At 37.5% G+C, this 22,042-nt stretch overlaps 2 protein-coding genes across 4 annotated transcripts in view; one reads left to right on the forward strand and one right to left on the reverse strand.

The window, feature by feature from the left end:
- CUNH6orf141 (chromosome unknown C6orf141 homolog) overlaps positions 1–22,042 on the forward strand; it is a 60,606-nt gene that overhangs the window by 10,314 nt on the left and 28,250 nt on the right. For 2 of the 3 annotated variants that reach the window (XM_073905074.1, XM_073905075.1), the window contains exons 2-3: positions 13,198–13,448; positions 15,369–15,872. The gene's annotated coding sequence lies outside the window, so the exon portion shown is untranslated. Of the gene's footprint in view, positions 1–13,197; positions 13,449–15,368; positions 15,873–22,042 lie in introns of those variants that run through there. The other variant, XM_073905073.1, reaches the window with a different exon arrangement.
- Positions 402–18,563, reverse strand: LOC112837817 (cytochrome P450 2K6-like). The gene is given in 10 exon segments (XM_025890389.1): positions 402–589; positions 3,907–4,048; positions 5,887–6,071; positions 6,444–6,585; positions 7,204–7,377; positions 9,520–9,680; positions 11,254–11,294; positions 11,296–11,401; positions 15,270–15,432; positions 18,456–18,563. Coding segments are annotated over 10 exon segments (1,410 nt in total).

Here is a 22,042-nt window from a genome sequence, read left to right on the forward strand (position 1 = left end):
ATTAGAACAAAGCATTAATTATATAGTCATCCTGCCCAAACCAATTAAAACTACTGATTCAGTAGTTTTTTTCAGTAGTTTATTCAGTGATACTTAAATGTCTCATAGGCATTGGAGGAAAAGGACAGTTTTGGTTTGAAAGAAAGACCTTAGAGCAGGAAGTAAAGGTTCTAGTTGTCTCATGTTCTGTCTTAGAGAATGACAGCAAGGAGGCTTCCACTACATTGATTAGCCCAGGAAATCAGTCTGATCTCACATGAGAACCCTCTGCAATGATGTGGCTGACTGTTTAAATAAAGCTGAAGTGCTTGGCAGAATATCACGGTTGGCAAAATGCAGAAAAGGGGAGTTGGTGCTGAGGACCCCATCAAGAACTGGGACTGCAGCTTGCAATGCAGAGCCTAGGCCCAGAGCAGGGCACGTAGCTTGTGAGGCATTGGTTGAGTGGTGAAGCCAATGTCTGGGGTTAGGTCCAGGTCCAGATGGGAGACCCCGGGGGGTGGCTGGAAGGTAAACTTCCGCATGAGGCTGGTGAAGAACAGGAAAAGCTCTATCTTGGCCAGTGACTCACCAGCACACATCCGGCGGCCTAAGGAGATGGACGTGGAGGGTTAGGAGATGTATGAGCACAAAAAACTGAAACACAATCTGGACAAAGAGAAAAGCTGTCCACGTGTGATTTCTCCTACTTTAGAAAGTGTGAATTAGTCGCTTAAACTCTTCTGACCCTCATGGGTTCTGCCGAAGCCCGGGAAATTCAGAATCAAGTACATATGCTAACTCTCCCCACCTGCCCCACCCCCCATGAGGGAAACAAGCAGCTAAACAAACATTAACATTTTAGTGTGGAAAATGTTACGAAGAGTAAAAGCCAAGTGTGTCGTGAGAACAGATAGTAAAGGTACCCAGTGTGATTTAAAGGGTCAGGGAGGACTCCTCCTTTGTATGAGAGCTTTATGTCTCAGCTCGTGTGCCCAGAGTGAGAAGAAATCAGCCAGGCAAAGATGCAGTGAGATGTGGAAGGGATCATGATGTATCTCAGGGCTAAAAACATTTGGCTCTGACGGGAGCATAGAGCATGAGTTATGGAGCCCAAGACCTGAGGCCAGAGGCTAAGTAGACATTAGGTTGTGCCGAAGCATTTTAAGAACAGAGACTTGGTTTGTATTACTTTTGGAACATGACTTATTGGGGGAAATGTCAAGATATCTGAAAGGTGGAGTCAGTAAAGTTGAGGAAGGAAGTCTTCTAGGTAAGTTTTTATTGAAACAAGAGGGACTTAATGGTTATATATCTTTTGTAAGATATACTGAGCTGAGCATGGTGCAGTTTTTTGGCTCAAATTTAATGAGTTTTGTGGTTACATTGTAAAACAAAGATAATATATTTGGTTGAGATAGAGCATTATGAAAAGTTTCTGCTTCTAGTCCTTCAGAAGAACCTATCACATCTTTTCATTTCTGTTCCCTGAGTCTGTGAATCCTAAGCCTGTTGCTTTGCTTTTCTGCTTTCCTCTTGTAGACAGTCAAGTTAGATTTCTTTTGTTGTTTGTTTATTTAATTAGGAAGATAATAAGTGTACTGAGTCACAAAAGACTTCAACGTTCAGAAAAATATTTAAATGTAGATATTTTACAACTCAAGGAAAGTAGCACTTTGATTTATATGGGACTTCCAGGAAACAGATGAACTCCACAAAGGGTAGTGGGGGTATTTTTTCACAATGCCTAGTACCAAGGCAGGACTTTTAGGGGTGAAAGGCAATGTATACTACTTCTCTCTGAAAATGTTTATTAAATAAAAGCTAACAGTTCAAACCATCAATGTATGTGCAATGTCAAGGAGAGACAGGTATTTAATTTAGCTTGGCTCTGAGACTATTGCTTGGGAAGGGTTCACTGCCCAGTAGGTGAGCCCGACAAGGAACTAGGTAAATATTACACAGTGTCACAAGCTACGATAGGGTGTTGAGGGAGCCCATGGAAGGAACATCTAATCTAGCTTTTGGGATTAGATCTTACCACCTGCCCAGGACGAAATGTATGATTGAGTGGTGTCATCTAAATGGATGATAAATAATGCAATTTAGGGTGTGAATTATCTACCCTATATTTAGGTTTATTCAGTTTCAAGGTAAGAGTCTAGCTGCCTAACAAGAAAAAGCATGTATTGTTTTGGTTTACTTTTAAGGTTATATAGGTGAAAATATAGCAAATGATCTTGTTTATCTTAAAAAGAAATGCTGTATGCAAAATTAGTTAGGAGTGATTGTGATCAAAGATCAAATAAGCCCTCCAGAGAGCAAAATCTCTATCTTAATGCAATAAGTAAGGATGAACATGAGGACTTTGCACTCAACATTGGTTTTATGATATTTTTTCTTATTGTGACGGTTTTGTGGCTGTTACATTTTAAGAATATTCCCATTTATTTGCCTATGATAAAACAGAGTATCACTACTCCTAGATTTCCTAAAGCAGGGAACACATACACACACAGTATATCTGGAGATGTTTAGAATTCCTAAGGCAAGCCTTGCCAAACTTGTTTGAAGATGCCCCACTCTGCAAAAATCTGGACTATTTGCTTCTTGTCTCATAGTCCAAAGAAGCCTCCAGGCCCAGGTATGTGAGAAACCGTGGAGGACCTGGAGACAAAGTTGGTCAGAAAAAAACAGTAATTGCTGTTTATGGAGAAAAGGGGGTGTCAAGGGAAACATTGTTTTTTCTCTTTAAACATCAGTAAATCCAAGATCTGATAAAGGAGTCTAGAAAAAAAAAACATTATGGGTAATAAACTAATTGCTCCTTCTCTTCACTTGTAAAATGAGGGTTTGGAATTAGATGTAGCTGAAGTGCCCTCCAGAAATCATTGTTTATGTTTCCATGGCTTTTTTTTTTTTCAAAATATAATGCAAGGAAGCATTAAGAAAAATTCAGTTCATAACACTATGAATTACATGTGGATTATTTTTCATTTCCTTTAACTCTGGTTCCAGATGTGATATTGCATTTTTATTTAAAGTAGGAGTCATTAATACATGTACTGTTTTCTGGTATATCATCCTATGGGTGTGTTTGTGTGAAAAATCAGGAGAATGCATTGTACTTTGTATCTCTCTGTATCTCTTAGTTATCAGTAGGTAAGGAAAGTCTATCCTTTGGGTGACTGCTGTTTACCTCTCACTGAATGGGTATATGGAGTGAATGCTAACCTATTGTTTGTGTAACGGGAAAGGCACAAGGTGACAAAATGCTTATGGTATAGTTTTGCTAAGATTCTTTTCTAGGAATGGAGAATTCATTTCAAGTTCTCAAGAATCCAGAAAATTTAGAGTAAATTCATTTAGTTCCCTGGATTCCAAAATGTACTCTAGTGGAAAGTTCTCTCTTCCCTATCCCTAAGCCCCCTCCCATCCTCTCCTACCCAAGAAATTCTAAGAAAACACTGGCATTTATACATATTAAAGCAAAGCTTTTCAGGGGTCCTTGGGTGGTTCAGTTGGTTAGGCCATCGACTCTTGGTCCTCAGGGTCCTGAGTTTAAGCCCTGCAGCGGGCTTCACGCTGGGTATAGAGTCTACTTAAAAAAATAAAATAAAAATAAAGCAAAGCTTTTCTGGTTGGAGTGAAGTGGGCTGTCCATTGTGCCCCCTGCTTAACTTTCTCCTCAAATTCCCAAGGCTCCACCCTAGCCTCAGCTGCAAGGAATCTTTAAGGATTCCCTAAGAAAATGCCATTCCAATGCCTAATGTCTTACCGCCAATTTAAAGCCTGCAGGGGAAAGGCCCTTTCCACTCTCCCATATTTCTGACGTTTAGGAAAAAAATACAAAACCTAAGCACAGTCCTCAGACAAGGCCAAATATCTCCAGATTTTTCAAACCTGTCTCAAAGTAGGATACCTTACCCACTGAAAAGGGCATGAAAGCTTCTTTCTTGATAAACTTTCCAGTGAAACTCAGGAAATGCTCAGGATTGAATGTGTCTGGCTTTTCCCACTGTGTTTGGTCCCGAACTACAGAGGTCAGCAAAATGATGACCTCGGTGCCCTAGAAACAGAAGTGCTATTAATGACAAAGATTACATTCTTTCTTAAAAAGGTGGCTGTTTCAAAATGTGTGAAGGTCTCGGTAATTTTTCAGAAGCAGTGTGTTCTAGAAGAATCTGGAAGGAGGGGAAGTGGAGGGACTTGGGATTGAGTGTGGAAAATTCACTTACTCAACCACATTTTTGTTCAGTACCTCCTAAAAAACATAAGCCTTGGACTCAGAACTGGAAACGGATTCTTAGCCCTGTGTTTGCTATGTGATAATGGCATGTTATTTAACTTAATATATCCCAGTTTCTAAATTTATATGAAGGGAGTTAGAGAGCCCTCATGGGGTGACTTGTGAGCCTCAGGTGCAGCGATATGTAGGACCGACCCTGGTGCAGTTCCTGGCAGGTCTGAGGCTCAGTGAGGTTTTGCTCTTTTCCCTCCAGGGACTGAGGTGGTGGACAAGCTAGATCTAACGAGCCCATCAAAGCAAATCCTCAAAAGTCAGCTGCTACCCCTTCCACAGCTTGCCACGTGCTCTGAGACAACCGAAGATGATTGAGGAAAATAATTTTAATTGTGATATGGGAAAGAGTATTCTGAAAACTAAAATTAAAATAACAGTAAGAAAAGTCTGCCCCTCCATTAACGACAGTGTTCACTACTTCACCTTAGTTAATCATAGCTTCCTCTTTAAGAAAGCTTTGCAAGGGGCACCTGAGTGGCTCAGTTGGTTAAGAGACTGCCTTCGGCTCAGGTCATGATCCTGGAGTCCCTGGATCGAGTTCTGCATTGGGCTCTCCACTCAGCGAGGAGCCTGCTTCTCCCTCCAACCCTCCCCACCTCATGTACTCTCGCTCTCTCAAATAAATAAATAAATCTTAAAAAAAAAAAAGAAAGCTTTGCAATACTATCATTGTGGTTAGCTGTCTTAGCGCATGAATCTGTATAGTTTTTGAGTCACGAAAAGCAAACAACTACTTTAAAGTATTTTATTTTACAACTTCCTTTGTGCTCTATTCCTTTGTTTCTTTCTTTTTTATTTATAAGTATATGTACCTGGGCATTGTGGACTTTTCCTCCTCATGACAACTGTGCTAGATTATTTCCATTGGAGCTCAGTGAAACCGAGGGACCTAGAGAAGAGAAACTCCAAAGATGAATGCCCCCCCTGTTTGTAGGGTACACACAGAGTAGCAGGTGATAGTGTGGGGAGGGGGTCCACATAACCAGTGGCCGCTGCGGATTCATGCAGAGATGGGCCCAGAAGCAGTGACCAGATGAAGATTTAAGGAAAAGAATTAGTGCTATGGGCATACTCTGATCCTATGCCGATTCCTGCCTTCAGTGTCCTTTTAGCAAATATCTATGCATACTTCTTCAATTTGCAAGTGGAAAGCACAAGAACGCATCTAGATGTCGTAAGATTGAAGAGCAGAGGGCCTGGGCATGTTTCTGTGTGAGGAGGCATGTGAGGCCAGAGGTGCGGCTGTGGTGAAAACCGAGCTCTAAAATGGTGACATGCCTTTCTGGGGATCTGGCTCCCTTACTCACCCACCTCGCTTAAACTCTCTGAACCCCAAGTTCCTCAACTACCACATAGAAATAATAATACCTTATAATACCTTGCATGGAGTAATTACCACCTGTTCTGTGCACACACACACTGACACACTGAGTTACCTTTTTTGGACGGTAGGGAGGGAGATAGGAAGGAAACAGGGAAGGGAGGGAGGGCAGGAAGAAAGGCAGGCTGAGATTGCCTTTGGACAATTCATTTCAGTGCTTCTGTGATTTTGAGCACCTGACATCCTTTCCCTTTCCCCTCATTTCCCCTTCTTAAACCCTTACCTTGGGAATATAGTAATTTTTAAACATCGTGTCTGTGGTTGTTGCATGAGGTAAGCTTGAGGGCAGGATATCAGCAAATCTCTGTACTTCATGAATGACAGCATCTGTGTACGGCATTTGAGTTCGATGTGCAATTCGAGGCTGGGCTGACCTCACAACTTTGGTGATCTCATTACAGACCTTTTCTGGATAAAACACAGTGATTAGAGGTAGGGGAGGGGATATTGGAACAATCCTCTCAGTTGTCTTTCCATATGAAAATCAAACCAAAGTGCTCTCTGAGTTCTGACCCATCTTTTCTCTGCACTGCTTGCACTCCTAGACCTCTATTCCTGAGGCCCTCTGGGGACCTGCACGGAGTAACACCTGCAGACAGTCTCGGGAAGCTTAGAGAGCAAAATCTACTTTCTTACGTCAAAAGGAACCTAAAAGTACACACTGTCCTCAAGGGTATAAATTAAAGGTATCTAGTGTGGCCATAGAATTCTGCTTTTTTCCAGCCCAAGAGATTTCTGAGTCCTTCCTTCAGGCAATGCCTTGAATCTTAAGAGACTTACTCTGGACCTCAGGATATCGCATCATGAGCAGAAGTGCCCAGCAAAGCGTGGAGGCCATGGTTTCTGTACCAGCCACAAACAGGTTACTAACAAGTGCCACCAAATTTTCATTACTGAAATAGGCAGTAGATGTATCTTTTTCCTGAAAGGGGAAAAGGAATTATTAATGATGAAAAAATTTTATACTGGACAATCATAGCAGATAACCTAACATGAATTTAAAAAGCAATGCTTGGCATTCTTTCCTCAAGTGAGTGGAATTTTTTTATTATGAGGATGTTGTGCAGAATTTTCAAATAAACACAGCCCAGATGCTAATGATGCTAAATAATTCTAACAATGGGAAAGGCTGTTGGCCATTTGGAAATTAGTTTTTAACTGAGTGATTAGAATATGCCCAACACTGTTGTTTTTTTTTTTTTTTAATTGCATGAAATAATCTTTCTTGGGTTAGTCAACTGACACACATTTTCAAGACTGCAATAAAAGGAATACTGTACTAATTCTAAAAGCTAACATTTGAGATCTCTATATATCTTTTTTTTTTTTTTCAGAGAGTGATGTGAAAAGCAGTAGGGAATTTTTGAGAATGGAAAATGTAGTAAATAGCATTCTTTGTAGGATACTAATCTACCATTGTTAACCTAACTGAATCCAGTGATCTTTCTTCTTTGCAAGAAATATTTTTCCTCCAGATGCTATTGATTAAACCAAATAATAAACAATAGGTTAAAGTAACCCCTGAGCAAAACACCATTACCTCCTGCTGTCTGACCAAAAAAGCATCAGTAAAGCTTCTTGGATCATTTTTGTCAAATTTATGCTGATGATCTAGGAAAATCATCCTTATAAAAGCAAATAATTCATCTCTATTCCTGAGTACTGTCTTATGACTTTTTAGGAGGAACCCCAAAACTGGAAACATATTGAAAAGCTGAAAGAATAAAAAACAACAAAGTAAGTTAAATATACATATGTAATGCGTGCAATAGTGGGAATGACACCATTATTTCTGGAAGCATTATAGAAATAACATCTCGTTTAGACTTTAATTTTGTCTCAACTAACTAGCAGACTGACCTGGAAAACAAGATTTCCTCACTTAGTGGAATTAGGTAATTTACAATGAATATTGATATGGTTTATAGTAAGTTCTATGTACCCAAAGTATTTTGTATATTATGCCAGTAGTAACACATCTACTTAGAGGTTAGACAAGACATGAAAACATTATTGGCTTTATGGTTAGGGCTATAAATCTAAGTGTTTTTCCTGCAGACTCCTAGGTGATTCCAGGTTAAACTCTTTTAGTCCTATGTAGCACACTCACTTTACCACTAATGTTTCTTTGCAGGATGAGAATAATTATTTTTGTAATTTAGAACAGGCCTACCATGTATAGGTCCCATAGAGCAGCACCATATAATCTAATATTCTCTAACCCTTAGAAAGTTCAGGAAGTACTTCACTGTTTGCTAAATTTGGTATGTTTCTCAGTATATTCATGTATTTGAGAGATAAGCTCTATTATATATTTCATCAGATTCTCAAAGGGGTCCCTAACCACCCAAGTGACCTAATAAATACCAAAGATAAAAGGCCAGCCTAAAGTTAGACATAGCTGGGTGCCTGGGTGGCTCAGTTGGTTAAGCATCAGACTCTTGATTTCAGCTCAGGTCATGATCTCTGGGTCCTGGGATCAAGCCCTGCATCGGGCTCCATGCTCGGCATGGAGTCTGCTTGAGATTCTTTCCCCCACCCCGTCCCTGCTCCCACTTGCACACTTGCTCATACTCTCTCCCCCTCAAATAAGTAAATAAATAAAATCTTTTTAAAATTCTATTTAAATATTGAGCTATTTATTTATTTTTTGTTTATTTAAATTCAATTAATTAACATATAATGTATTATTGGTTTCAGAGGTAGAGGTCAGTGATTCATCACTCTTATATAATACCCAGTGCTCATTACATCATGTGCCCTCCTTAATGTCCATCACCCTGTTACCCCATTCCCCCCACCTCCCCTCCAGAAATCCTCTGTTTCCTATGATTAAGAGTCTCTTATGGTTTGTCTCCCTCTCTGGTTTTGTTTTATTTTATTTTTCTCTCCCCTCCCCTACGCTCTTCTGTTTTGCTTCCTAAATTCCACATGAGTGAAATCATATGATAATTGTCTTAAAAAAATAGACATAGTTGCCTGTTCCAGTGTTCCCCCTTTAAGTTACAGGTGTACTTAAAGTAAACCTGTACTTATAATAACAGAACCTAAATTATTACAAAGTGAAATAATATTGTCAGTTGTCAGTTGTGCTGTTGCAAATGGGAACTATTTGACAAGGCTCTTAGTTCCTACATTCTAGAAGACAGCAACTTTATTGCTTGCAAATATAAAAAATTGGATTGTAGCACTATTTTGAACCTACATGACGCAGAATAAATATTAAAATTTTATTTAGTACTGTTTTTAGTACTTGATAGTTCTCCTTTGTTTAAATTCACTCTTCTAAGTGAATTCTTCTGAATGTTCCTTATTCATTCATGGCTTATCCATAAGCATTGATGCATAACTAGTGGTATGGGTAAAAGATGAATGGCCAAAATTGTGAAAATTTACTGAAGTCATAAACTGAACTATTTATTGATATGATTCACAATCCATGCATTATAAGATATTATTTGATGCAGTAATTTGTTTTTTCTTAATATTTTTATTTACTTACTTGAGAGAAAGAGAGAGAAAGATCATGAGCGGAGGGGAAGGATAGAGGGAGAAGCAGACTCCCCGTTGGGCAGAGAGCCCGATGTGGGACTTGATCCCAGCACTCTGGGATCATGACCTGAATCAAAGGGAGATCCATAACTGACTGAGCCACTCAGGCATCCTGATGCAGTAATTTGTGATGGAAGAATTATCAGATGTGTTAACCAAGCAGGCTTGTCATACCTCTGTACTCATAATGTTCCAGAAAGTGTACATTTTTGAAATGGCAATTCTCTGACAAATACTTTTTCATGGTCTCTTGAACAACGTAGTGTACCTTAGAAGTAAAATTGAATAGGGAAGATACAGTTACCGCAATCCTAGGACCTCCAGTGAGCTTCACATTTTCACCAATCAAGGTTAAGAGTCTCAGGAATTGGGTGTCTTGGTAATCAAACCATTTTCCAAGCAACGCTGACACAATGACATTAGCAACAGAAGCATTCATTACTGTTTTGACCTCAAAGGGCTTTCCTATAAGAGAATTCATTAACCAGATTAGGAATACGGACATAAACAGTATTAAACCAGTTCTGGAATGATGGGGACAGACCGTCAGTAAAAGATTTCATAGAGGAATGAGATTATTGGTGACCATGGCTTTTAAGGAGAAGTGAGACTAGATAAGCCTTGGAAAATATCCAGAATTTGGTTAAAAGATTGCCACAAGGCAAACTAGAAGTATATGCCAAAGAAAATCTACATTTGGCTCAGTTAAAGAAATTAAAATGTGCCAGGTGAGGGCCATTTCAGTGTGTGTGTGTGTGTGTGTGTGTGCGCGCGCGTACGTGTGTGTGCGTGCGTGTGTGTGTGTGTAGCAAGTGTTAGTGAATAACATCTGAGAAAATATCAACCTAGAAGGCTACAATCAATTCAAAATTTAAAATAGTATATCTAGATGATTAAAATGATTTTACTTGAAAGAACCTCATCTAGATCCTTACTGGGACCTGTTTGCTTCCTCATCATTGAAAACTACTTAGATTATTAAGTACGTATCAGTGGATGTACATTTAATTTTAGCAACCAGAATGCTCAGATTTACTTTTAACATCAGCACCTACCTTAAATGCGGAGGCTGAAGGCCTGGAGGAATTTCTGCAGAGAATATGTTTTCTTTTTAATATGTAAATGTAAGAGTGTCTGAGATGCTATGTAAGGGTGTATGAGATGCTGTGTACACAAAGCTCTAGGAAATTAATGTTTGTTAGCAGCTTAACACTGCAGGAGGAATAGATGTTTTCCCATAGGTACTTTCTTCAAACTACTGACGGGCTCTCTGTGTGTACAGGAACTGCTAGTTTAGCACATGGGCTGCTGCGCTGTTTCTTCTCTATATTTATCTCAGGCTTGTCTACCTTTGACCATTTCTCTTCTTATTACAACCTGCATCAGTGAAGATAATACTCAAATGAGCATATTTTTGGTAAGGAATGAGCTCAATTTATTAAGGAAATGAGCAAACTATTAATATGAAGATGTTAAATAATTAAAATATTAAATAGATAAAATATTAAAATGATATGGAATTAACTGTATATCGTTTAAAGAGATCAGAAATATACCTATTACTGAAGAACTGTTCCAGATGGAAGGAGGCAAAAGAGACATGACAACTGAATGTAATGCATGTGTCAGGATTTTCTTTTGCTATTCAGGACATTAATGGGACAATGGCAAAATCTGGCCAAATAAGTTCAGGGGATGGCTGAGTCAATACTAATTTCCTGAGTTTTGAAAATCGTGCTTTGGGTATGTGAGAGAATGTTTTTGTTTATTTTAAGGGAACACATTGAAGTGTTTAGGAATAAAGAGAGAGCATGTCTCCAAAGTACTTTCAAACAGTTTAGAAAAAGAGACAGAACAAGAGAGAAGGCAAACGTAAAATACTGACATTTGGGGAATCTTACAGAAGAGTAGGATTGGGGAATTATTTGTAAATTCTTGGAATTTTCCTACAATACTGGAATTATGCCTAAGTAATAAAATTTAGTGTTTGGCTTCTTTCTCATGAAAAATAGGATGTGGTTTAGTTTATTCTACGCACCTCCGTGAGACTCAAAACTCTGTACGAGATGCTGGCATTCCTATGATCTTATCTTCAATGAGCCGCTTGCCCATTCCAAAGTTCCGTAAGGTGGTCAAGCTGAACCTTCTCATAGTTTTCCAGGTTTCAGCATGAGAGAAGACGATTCCTTATAATGAGAAAAATGTTTTAAAATTATTTCCTCAAAGCTTTTAACATTTAATTTGCAAGGACAAGTAAAAATTTAAAAGAGGCTTTATTCTCCATTTAAAATAAGAGACTTCTCTTTCTCTCAAAGCATTAACTTTAGAAGACTTGTATTTTTTCCTCTTTTTAAATCATATATATAATCATATTGTATATATATGACTTATAGCATGTATACGTCTTTCTGAAGTTAGAATGTGTCTTTTGTCAGCTTTATGGCCTAGCAATGGTTTTTTCAGGGACCGGGGGGCCATCTGTTCAGAATATGAACATCAAGGAAGACAGTGCCCCTTTCTCCCAGTTTCTGTGGGAGGGTAGGAGCCTAACATTGGTGGGTGCCTTGCCCCAGGTTGCAAAACTACCTCCTATCATAAAGATATGAGAACTTTATTATTCTTTTGTATACAGACAATTAACACAGATGGTCACCCCAATTACCGGATGAATCTAGGATGAATGGTGTGTGACAAATGGTGCTGCCAAGCCCTCTTAGGTATTGAGGACTAATTATATTGTTTCCTTTGAGAACGTTTTTGTAATGGGTTGTGTCTGCTTGGTTATATAACAGGGTGAGATTTGTTTTTGTATTTGCAATTTCTTAGTGGATTGTCTGTGATACACATCGCATTTTGGTTTGATGCTTATTCAACAATAAAATTGTTTTCTTTTTCTGTTACCTTTGTGGAGAGGAGGATTTCTGGGTTGGGAGAAGATTTGGGTTTTTGGTTTTAGTTCTATTTCTCTGACAAATTCATTAAACAAATCTTGTCTCTATGCTTATATCATGTTAGGTGTGGTTAAGGGATTGATGAACAATAGAAAACACAGTCTCTTTTGCCAGGGAAAAATGTAGATTACAGACAAAAGACTTACCCAAGAAAAAAGTTAGGAGTAACTAATTGCCAAGAGGTGTAACGAAGCTTCCACATGTTAGTGCTATACATACTAATTTCTAGGCACACATATTGTTGTAGCATATAGTAGGTCCCTGATAAATATTTATTGAATAAAACAGCTATGTAAATTTGTGCATGGCTAAGGGAAATAATAGTCAAATAAGGTTCTTAGAAGAGTCGGGATATATGCTAACTTACAGAAAAATAAGGAGAGAGAGGGTTGCCAAAGCGGCCCACATCTTTCCATGGTCAGTTTGTGGTGACAGTGGCATTACTTTTGGTGTTTCAATCCCTAGCCTCGGCCCTTCTTCCACTGGCATTTTTCTCATTTTTCTATGGAGGCTCAAGAGACAGGGGAGGGTTTTCTGAGTTTGACTGATAACCTGAAATAGGAAACTAGACTAAACTAAGGCAACCTAGGTGTTGGAAATGGGGCAGCGCCATCCTTGCTAGTGTCAACGTGAAATCCGAGAGCTATCTCTCCTGCGCAGTTGTTGCCACTTCATGTGAGGTTAAACCTTCCTTTGAGAGGATACTGGTGAAGCCTAGATTCTGCTCACGTTCAATTCTTACATTAATATAATGTCATTCTGTCTATGGATCCTGTACTGCATAAAACTCTTTTGTAACAAATATGTGACTCTTCGAACTATCTCATGTTTATATTTAAAAATTTACATTTGAGAACACAGTAGTAGAATATGAAGGGCCCACAGATGTCAGTCACTGTATCTTTCAGGGAATAGCAATAGTCCAGCCATGTAATTGTGGAGAACATTAATTTAGCATTATAAGGAATGGAACTTCTTTTATTATTTATTTATTTATTATTTTAAAAATATTTTATTTATTTACTTGACAGAGAGAGGGAACACAAGCAGGAGGAGTGGCAGAGGGAGAAGCAGGCTCCCCGCTGAGCAGGGAGCCCGATGCGGGGCTCCATCCCGGGACCCTGGGATCATGACCTGAGCCGAAGGCAGACTCCCAACCAACTGAGCTACCCAAGCGCCCCTGGAACTTCTTTTAAATACTGGCACCAAAGTTTGAAATATATTTAAGTTACATGGCAAAATAACTTATTAAGATGAAGTACTACTCCAAAATGGCCTAATGGTAATGAAATTATTACATATTTCTTCTGTTTATACAAAATTGGTTTAAAGAATGCTTGTACCCATTTGGGTGGATTACTAGACAGGGTATGGGGCGGAGAAGCAATCATTTTATCTTTGAGCAAAGAGTAGTTTTCCTGTGACCAGTCAAGTCATTTAAAAGGAAAGAGTACTTGATTCTTAAAATGGATTATTTGCTAAGGAAAAAAATGTTAGATTTGATATTGGGACAAATTAAAACAATTTTGCATATAATCATAAAATCAGTGAGTAATGTGAAGTATTGTGAAAAAGAACTGAGATTCCAGAGGCAAGAGATAAAAAGTGTCCCAAATTTTTAGAAGGAATACAAGAAGATGGATCTTGAGAGCTAGAGATCAGGGACTGAATGAACGGTTCCTCCTCAACGCTGATTTTATGAGATGTTAATGGGAATTCCAAGGAAAAGAAATGCCCCAAGGACGGATGTTGTACACACACACACACACACACACACACACACACAATGTATATATATGTATGTATATATACACACAATGGAATATTACTCAGTATCAAAAGGAATGAAATCTTGCCATTTGCAACAACATGGATGGAGCTACAGACTATTATGCTACGTGAAATAAGTCAGAGAAAGACAACTACCATATGATTTCACTCATATGTGGAATTTAAGAAACAAAACAGATGAACATATGGAAAGGAGGGGAAAGAAAAAAAAAAAAGAAAGAGGGAAACAAACCATAAGAGACTCAACAGTGGAGAACAAACTGAGGCTTGATGAAAGGAGGTGGGTGGGGGATGGGCTGGATGGGTGATGTGTATCCAGGAGGGCACATGTTATGATGAGCACTGGGTGTTGTAGGTAAGTGATGAATCACTGAATCCTAGTCCTGAAACCAATATTGCACTCTATGTTAACTAATTAGAATTCATATATATGTATATATATATATATATATATATATATACATATATATACATAAAAGAAATGTTCCAAGGACTAATAAGTGTGAAAACTGAATTAAATAAAATTAAGCAGACTTTTGGTGTTTTTCTCAGAGGTTTTAATATCCTAATAGGCACCCCATGAATCCTGAGGGAAGCCTTTAATATGAAGTATTTCTCAAAATCACTTCACTGACACTGACTGATACATAGAACATTTACTAATATCTCAAAGAACAAGATTTTGGAGGAGGATAGTGCGAAATGCTTTTTCAAAAAGTTGTTGAAGCATTAAAATGGCTTAGTAGTATTTACTAGACACCAATATTAGTTCACTAAAAATAATTAATGTCAAGATGAAACCATTCCCATTTTTAGTTATTAAATTAGCATTAAAGGTTTAATGTAATAATTTAAAGGGTTATTATATTAGTGGAATGACATAAAAGTATAGCATCTGGATTTCCTCGAGGCATTTATCCAACACACACATAAGCAAGATACAACACCTTTATCCAGGTGAAAATATGGTTCAGTATTATTTATAACACTACTGTTATCCTATTGTTTGATGGATCAATGTCAACCATTAGAGGGTGACCTCTTAAGTGGATGGCCTCTGTTCTCTTTGTATTTCCCTAGCATTGTACTTTTCACATAGTTTCTGGCTAATAATTATTTGTTTAAAAGAATTATCATGTACAATGGGAATAAAACCATAACTCATAAGTTTTCTCCTAAGTAAATTCTATTTGTGTAATGTATATTGATGAAGGGAAAATTAAATCATGAGAGGAATTATTAAAGATACTATGATGCAACTGATTTAATAATTTTAACCATAAGGATATATTTTAAGCTTAGAGTTTGTTACCTTTTCCTTCAAAAAGTCTTTCAAATATAGGCATTTGAGATCGTTCCCCAAATTGATCACCATAATTGACCAGGGCATCGTTCACTGTCTCATATCCAGAGAGTACCACCACCTTCTTTGGACCCATTTGGATGCTGTAAATGGAGCCATATTTCTGGGAAAGCTTGGGTATATAAGAAAAAGAGAAGCAACTAAAACATGGTACTGTAATAAAAAGTGAACTAGATCTTGATCTTTGATAATTTAATTCTGACAAATTAATCAGTTTTATATTCTTGTGAAATGACAATACTGGACTTGTTCACTAAAGATACTCCTTGGTTGCTACACCTGTTTAAGCCACAATTATTATGGTCATCCACTGATTGTCCTTACGCTCCATTTTGTTTGAGATTTCAAGTAGCAGGGCTCTGACATCATGGAATTGACTCATAGTTTCTCTCTATTACATTTTTGTTTGGTCTCAGAAAATGCCCACCATAGACTCTAGGCAGACAAAGCACTTCCTGGCTACCACACTGACTACCTGATTCATGCCCTATCCTTTGTGCGTTGCTATGACCATAATAGATCCAAGTTAGTCCTGCACTACTGTGTCTCACTTCTTACCGCAAAAAAAAAAAAAAATTTTCAATTTTCTTTGATAATTAAAAATAACAAGAGTGATCATTTATTGCTTCCTAACCCTATTGCCAGTATCTCTTTTAACGCATATTATAAACCAGAAAAGTAGATATTATCATCATTTCCATCATATAGGCAAGGTACTGTGGCTTCAAGAAGTCACACAGTGAATAGCAATGCTCAAAAAAGGATATACATGCAAGCTTGTTGGCTGTAGAGCCTGTGGTTTTTACCCAACTAAGGTTTAGGTAAAGAATGAAAATTGGACTTCTAATATTTCTTTCTTTAGGAAACTTGACTTTGGAAAATAACATTAAAATTGAAACCCTCGTGCACTGTTGGTGGGAATGTAAATGGGTGCAGTCACTATGGAAAACAGTATGAAGGTTCCTCTAAAAATTAAAAATAGAAATACCATATGATTCAGTAATTCCACTGCTGGGTGTTCACCCAAGGGAAATGAAACATTAGTTTGAAGGTATATGCACCCCTCTGTTTATTGCAGCCTATATAAGAATGAAGACATAGGCATAGAAGCAACCCAAGTATCCATCAATAGACAAATGAATAAGAAAGCTATCTCTCTCTCTCTCTCTCTCTCTCTCTCACACACACACACACACACACACACACACACACACACACACACACAGGAATATTACTTAACCATCAAAAAGAATGAATTCTTGTTATTTGCAATTACATGGATGGACCTAGAGGGTATTAAGGTATTATGTTAGGTGAAATAAATTAGATAGAGAAAGACAAATACCATATGACTTCACTTTTATGTGCAATTTAAAAAGCAAAACAAATGAGCAAAGGGAAAAAAAAGAGAGAGAGAGAGACAAACCAAGAAACAGACTCTTAACTATGGACAACACACTGATGGTTACCAGAGGGGAGGTAGCTGGGGGATGGGTGAAATAGATAAAAGGGATTAAGAAGTACACACTTCCAGTTATAAATAGTCACAGAGATGAAAAGTATAGCATAGGGAATATAGTCTATGATATTGTAATAATGTTTTTTGGTGACAGATGATGACTACAAAAAAAAAGAAACTTGAATTTCAAAAATAACATTAGGATTGTAATAGGAATTGTAGAAGGGGTCAATAATTTAGGAAGACAATATAATTAAATTAATGTTACACGTAAGTAAAAATTAAAATAGGAATTTGAGGCTGTGAGGACAGTTTGTTAGGCGTGAACTGCTATATATAAATTTGATAAAGTGGATATGGCAGGTTTCAGAAAAGGAACAAAAATTAGAAAGGTAAATTTTAAGAAAAAAATTGAGACGTAGGCTAGGAAGAAGTGTGGGAAAGACATTTCATAGGTGAAATTAACACAGAAAATTGGACAGAATCAAAAATAAAAAAATGAAGATCTAAATAGTAAAAGGATTAGGCTGGTTAATATGTAAGCAAAAAAAATCCAGGAATGTTAGGAAACAAACAGGATTAGGTATATGGAGTTGGATAAAGGACTTTGTTGAGAGATCTTGTTCTCCGGAGGAATCAACCTGTCATGTGACCTTTGAGTATAGGAGAAAGCCATAAAGTAGCATTAAAAGATCAGCAAAAACAAGTTCTGGCTTTCTAGTTACTAGTAAGTCAATTGCTCTGAGTCACATATCTGTAAAATTGAGACAAAAATATCATCGCTATTTTCGTCTGAGGGTGGTTGTAAGGAATAAGTGAAATCCTTGCAGTCTTTTGTAAAATAAGTACCATACAAATATAAGATGATGATGATAAAGATGATGATGATTATGTTGCCCACAGAGGCAAAGTAATGGTTCTCTCTTCAGTATATCTCCCGTTATGGCTTTCAAACTTAGGATTTATGGAATAGAGCAGAACTCAATTTCAATTATCTGCCCTTTGAACTTAAAAATTGGAATTTATGGCCAAATGCAAACTATGAATATTATGTCTTCTCTCTTTCTTCCTTCCTTCCTTCCTCCCTTCCTTCACCCCTTCCTTCCTTCCTTCCATCTTATTCCTATAACTGTAAAATCTTTGAGGTGGAAATTAGAGAAATTGGTCCAATATTTGGTCTAGCCCTGTAATTGTACAAAGAAAGAGAGACTAAATTCTTATATAAATTCATACAGTTAATTAGTGACAGATCATTCTGAGTCTCAGTTGCTGGGGCCTTTCATACAAACTGTTTTGAATAAAAGTTAAAATTTTCTAGAGTAAGACTATGATCATAATTCAGTTCCTTCATAGTGAACTATGTAAGATATGGAATATGGATACAGAATATGGAATATGTAGATCAAAGTGGCTAAAATAAAGGATACAGATCATAAATATTTCAGGATAAAAATACCACTTTAAATAATAGAAATATATTTATTAATATTTTATATGTCCAAATTTAAAAGAAACTAAAAATTAAATAAAATAGCTCAATTAACTTGGAATCCTATCTAATTACTTCATTATACATATATGAACCAGTGATAAATATATGCATGCTAAGAAACCCATGAGGGTAAGAATGATGTAGAAAATTATAAATAAGTATGAAATGAACAATCATTTTTTGCCTCCAGCAAAGTTTGATATGGCCTCTTCAGATTGAGAATATGCAGATTTCCAATAATTGGCAAAGGTCTGGGTCCTGGAGGAAAATGTTGCTTAGAAGCTTTAGTCATGAAGATTTTAATATTTAAAAGAAAAATAAGAAGAAGGCTCAGAATTGGAACTATGACAGAAGAGTCAAACCCACTCATTATCTTAAAGTAGAAGTAATTATCAAAATAATAGAAATCTTTGCAACTGCAACCAGGCAGAATCAGCAGCTCCCAGTGCAAATCAAAAACATGAAGGCGTTGCTCATAATATTTGCCCTATCTTATACTCAACCATCTATTTTATAATTAAAATGGATTCAACCCTGCATGGTATGCTTGCCTTATTTGAGCTCCTCTCCCTTCTCTCTTTTCACTTCTCAGTTCAATCTGCTTTATACAATAGAACTTGGAGGAGGGATTTTCTCTTCATGTAAAACAAGGATTTGTCTTGAAATTTCAGAGAAATACAGTATGTTCAATCTTCAATGTGAAATCTATACTTTCACAATAAAAAGAATTGTATTGTTTGCTGGGATACCCCGCACCTGTGTGTGGTTGGTCAAATAACAGTGTCACACCAAGAATTTCAAGGTTCTTATACAATGATAAGTTCTTACCCTTCCACTCTCCTAAAAGAGTTTCATATGAGTCTCAGTGGCATGGAAAGAGCGTTGGTTTTTAACTTGAGGACTATGTGCAGAACCTAGCAAATTACACATCCTCTTTGAGCCTTAGTTTCATTTTAAACTGAGAGAAAGACATAAATTATTCAATTGTTGCAATGAGTTAAAAATGAACAGATATACAGCTCCTAACATAGACTTAAAATTCATTGCCTGGCATTCCTCCTTTCTCCCCTTTTTCACTCCTGGTAAGCTTTCTCATTTGTCTATGTCTGTATTCTTTTCTGAACCTTTTTTAATCTTTCTGTCATCAAGTTTTCCACCTTTTTGTGCTACCGACTCTTTTTTTTTTTTAAGATTTTATTTATTTATTTGTCAGAGAGAGAGAGAAAGCAAGCACGAGCAGGGGGAGCGGCAGGCACAGGGAGAAGCAGGCTCCCCACTGAGCAAGGAGCCCGATGCTGAACTCTATCCCAGGACCCTGGGACCATGACCTGAGCTGAAGGCAGATGCTTAAACCCAGGCATCCCTGTGCTGCTGACTCTTAACCATGCATCTGGGCTATAGCCCATTCTAGTTGATTTGCTCAAGAAAGAAATATTTCTCTCTCCTTTTTGTGTAGGAATGACTGTGAATAAGGCACTAGTTTAACAGATTAAATCGAACAACTTTTTATATATTGCCTTTTTTTTTAAAGATTTTATTTATTTACTTGAGAGAGAGAATGAGAGATAGAGAGCACGAGAGGGAAGAGGGTCAGAGGGAGAAGCAGACTCCCTGCTGAGCAGGGAGCCCGATGTGGGACTCGATCCCGGGACTCCAGGATCATGACCTGAGCTGAAGGCAGTCGCTTAACCAACTGAGCCACCCAGGCACCCTATATTGCCTTCTTGATAACAATATTTCCTCAAGTTTTCTAGAAGTTGCCATCATATTCTATATTTACTTTTTAGTTTATCATTTGTTGTCTTCAAGGAATTTCAAATTCTTGAAAGCAAGGACTCTTATTTCCACGCACCCCCCCGCCCCAGAACTGTGGGATCTCCAATATTTAGAAAGAACAGTGCTTGGCACTACACAAATTTAAATTAGTGAATAAATGAAGGTGCAAATAAGTGATCGAAGTCCTCTGAATATTTTATTTCTGGAAAGTCATCCCTAGTAACTTAGAATTTGGGGAACCCAATGACAGTATGTACCAAATTCTGTGATTCTGTGATTTTGTAGATAAGTAAATTGGGACTGAGAGAGTTCAGATTCAGATTCAGTTCAGATTCAACAGAGCTGCAGTTAGGACTTAAGTCTGCTCCTTCACAGTGCTCTTTACACCACATGGCTTAATGCTGCGATATTAAATGTTCTGTGTACAGTTACTTGACTTCTCTGGTTGGCATGGCTGTAGGTTGCAGGAACACAATCCCAATTAGCCCTTTCTGGCAGGCAATAATGAAAACCTTCTTGAACCAAGTCTTGAACTTGTGAATAATTTCAAGGGGCATCTACAGGCACAAAACAGGGGGTATTTCCTTGCATGGAAAGTAACTGTTAGTGTCAGAGCCATCTTTTTGATAGCATCCAGTTACTGTCAAATAGGGTCCTTTTCTAATACAAAGAGCAGAGGGAAAAACAAAGAGAGTCCAATCAGACCAAACAGGGTGTGTCAGCAATTAAAATAACTTGTAGTGGATTGTTTCAAATTGCAATATAATAACGGGTAATACAGTATATAATCACAGATCCTAGTGATGTTGTTATTATTCCAATATTTCAAATGAGGAAATTGAAGCTTTAAGAGTGATCAGGGACGCCTGGGTGGCTCAGTTGGTTGAGTGTACAGCTCTTGGTTTCAGCTCCAGTCATGATCCCAGGGTCGTGAGATGGAGCCATACATCAGGCTCCATGCTCAGCGGGGAGTCTGCTTGAAATTCTCTCTCTCCCTCTCTTTCTGTTCCTCCTCCTGCTCGTCCCCTCTCTCTCTCTTTCTCAAATAAATACATAAATCTTAAAAAAAAAAAGTTAAGTGATCTAAGGTCCCATAGTTGATAAGTGAGAGAATTCAAGTTTTCCTGATTCCAAAGCTCTTATTTCAGGAGAAAGAGTGTATAGGTTATTACCATGCTTTTGTATTGATGGGGAATGGAGGGTCATCCGTCAAGGAATGTAATTTTGATTACATGCAATATGATTGTTTTATTATTATTATTATTGTTATTATTACTGGGAGTTTACCATATACCCCAATATTATACCATGATATTTAATTTCTGGGCCTAAGGAGGGTCTGAAGCACATGATACAGCTCTTGATGCATAAGGTATGGCATAATGAAAAAAAAGGTGTGGACTTTGACACCAAACAGATATAAATGATATAAATTTGAATGCAGATTCTGCTTTTTATTTTGTTGCTTGTGGCAAGCTACTTAAACTCTATGATTCAGTATGAATTATTATTCATGTAGAGGATTTATCAAAATTAAAATAAATATATGAAAACAATCTGATTTATTGATCAGTTATCTATGTTTGTTAATGATTAGGCATGTTTTCTATATTCATAGGGCACTGGGCTACCCAAATTCCTACTTAAAAGATGAGGGCAATTTCACCCCCAAAATTTGTTCCATTCTGGTGGGTTGCAAGTGAAAATTATTATGTAAATAGTTGATTCTTTATAAAATGTACTATTATTATTAATCTGCACACTTACCTCTCTCACTACATCCAAGAGTATAAGCATGATCCCCTTACTATTTCACTTAGGAAATTACTTCTGTGGACCATCTACAGGACACCAGAATATCAAACTTCTCCAAGATTGTTTCTTGGGAATCAAATAAAATTGGAGTTTGGGCTATCTAGTAATTCTGTAAATACAGAAAAATGTAACAGTTTATTCATGAAGGTGGCCACCTGGTCAATGAATTAGGACCCTTGA

This window comes from Callorhinus ursinus, unplaced genomic scaffold (assembly GCF_003265705.2).
Source record: "Callorhinus ursinus isolate GAN/ISIS: 27379988/994484 unplaced genomic scaffold, GSC_fseal_2.0 scaffold22, whole genome shotgun sequence".
NCBI lineage: Eukaryota > Metazoa > Chordata > Mammalia > Carnivora > Otariidae > Callorhinus > Callorhinus ursinus.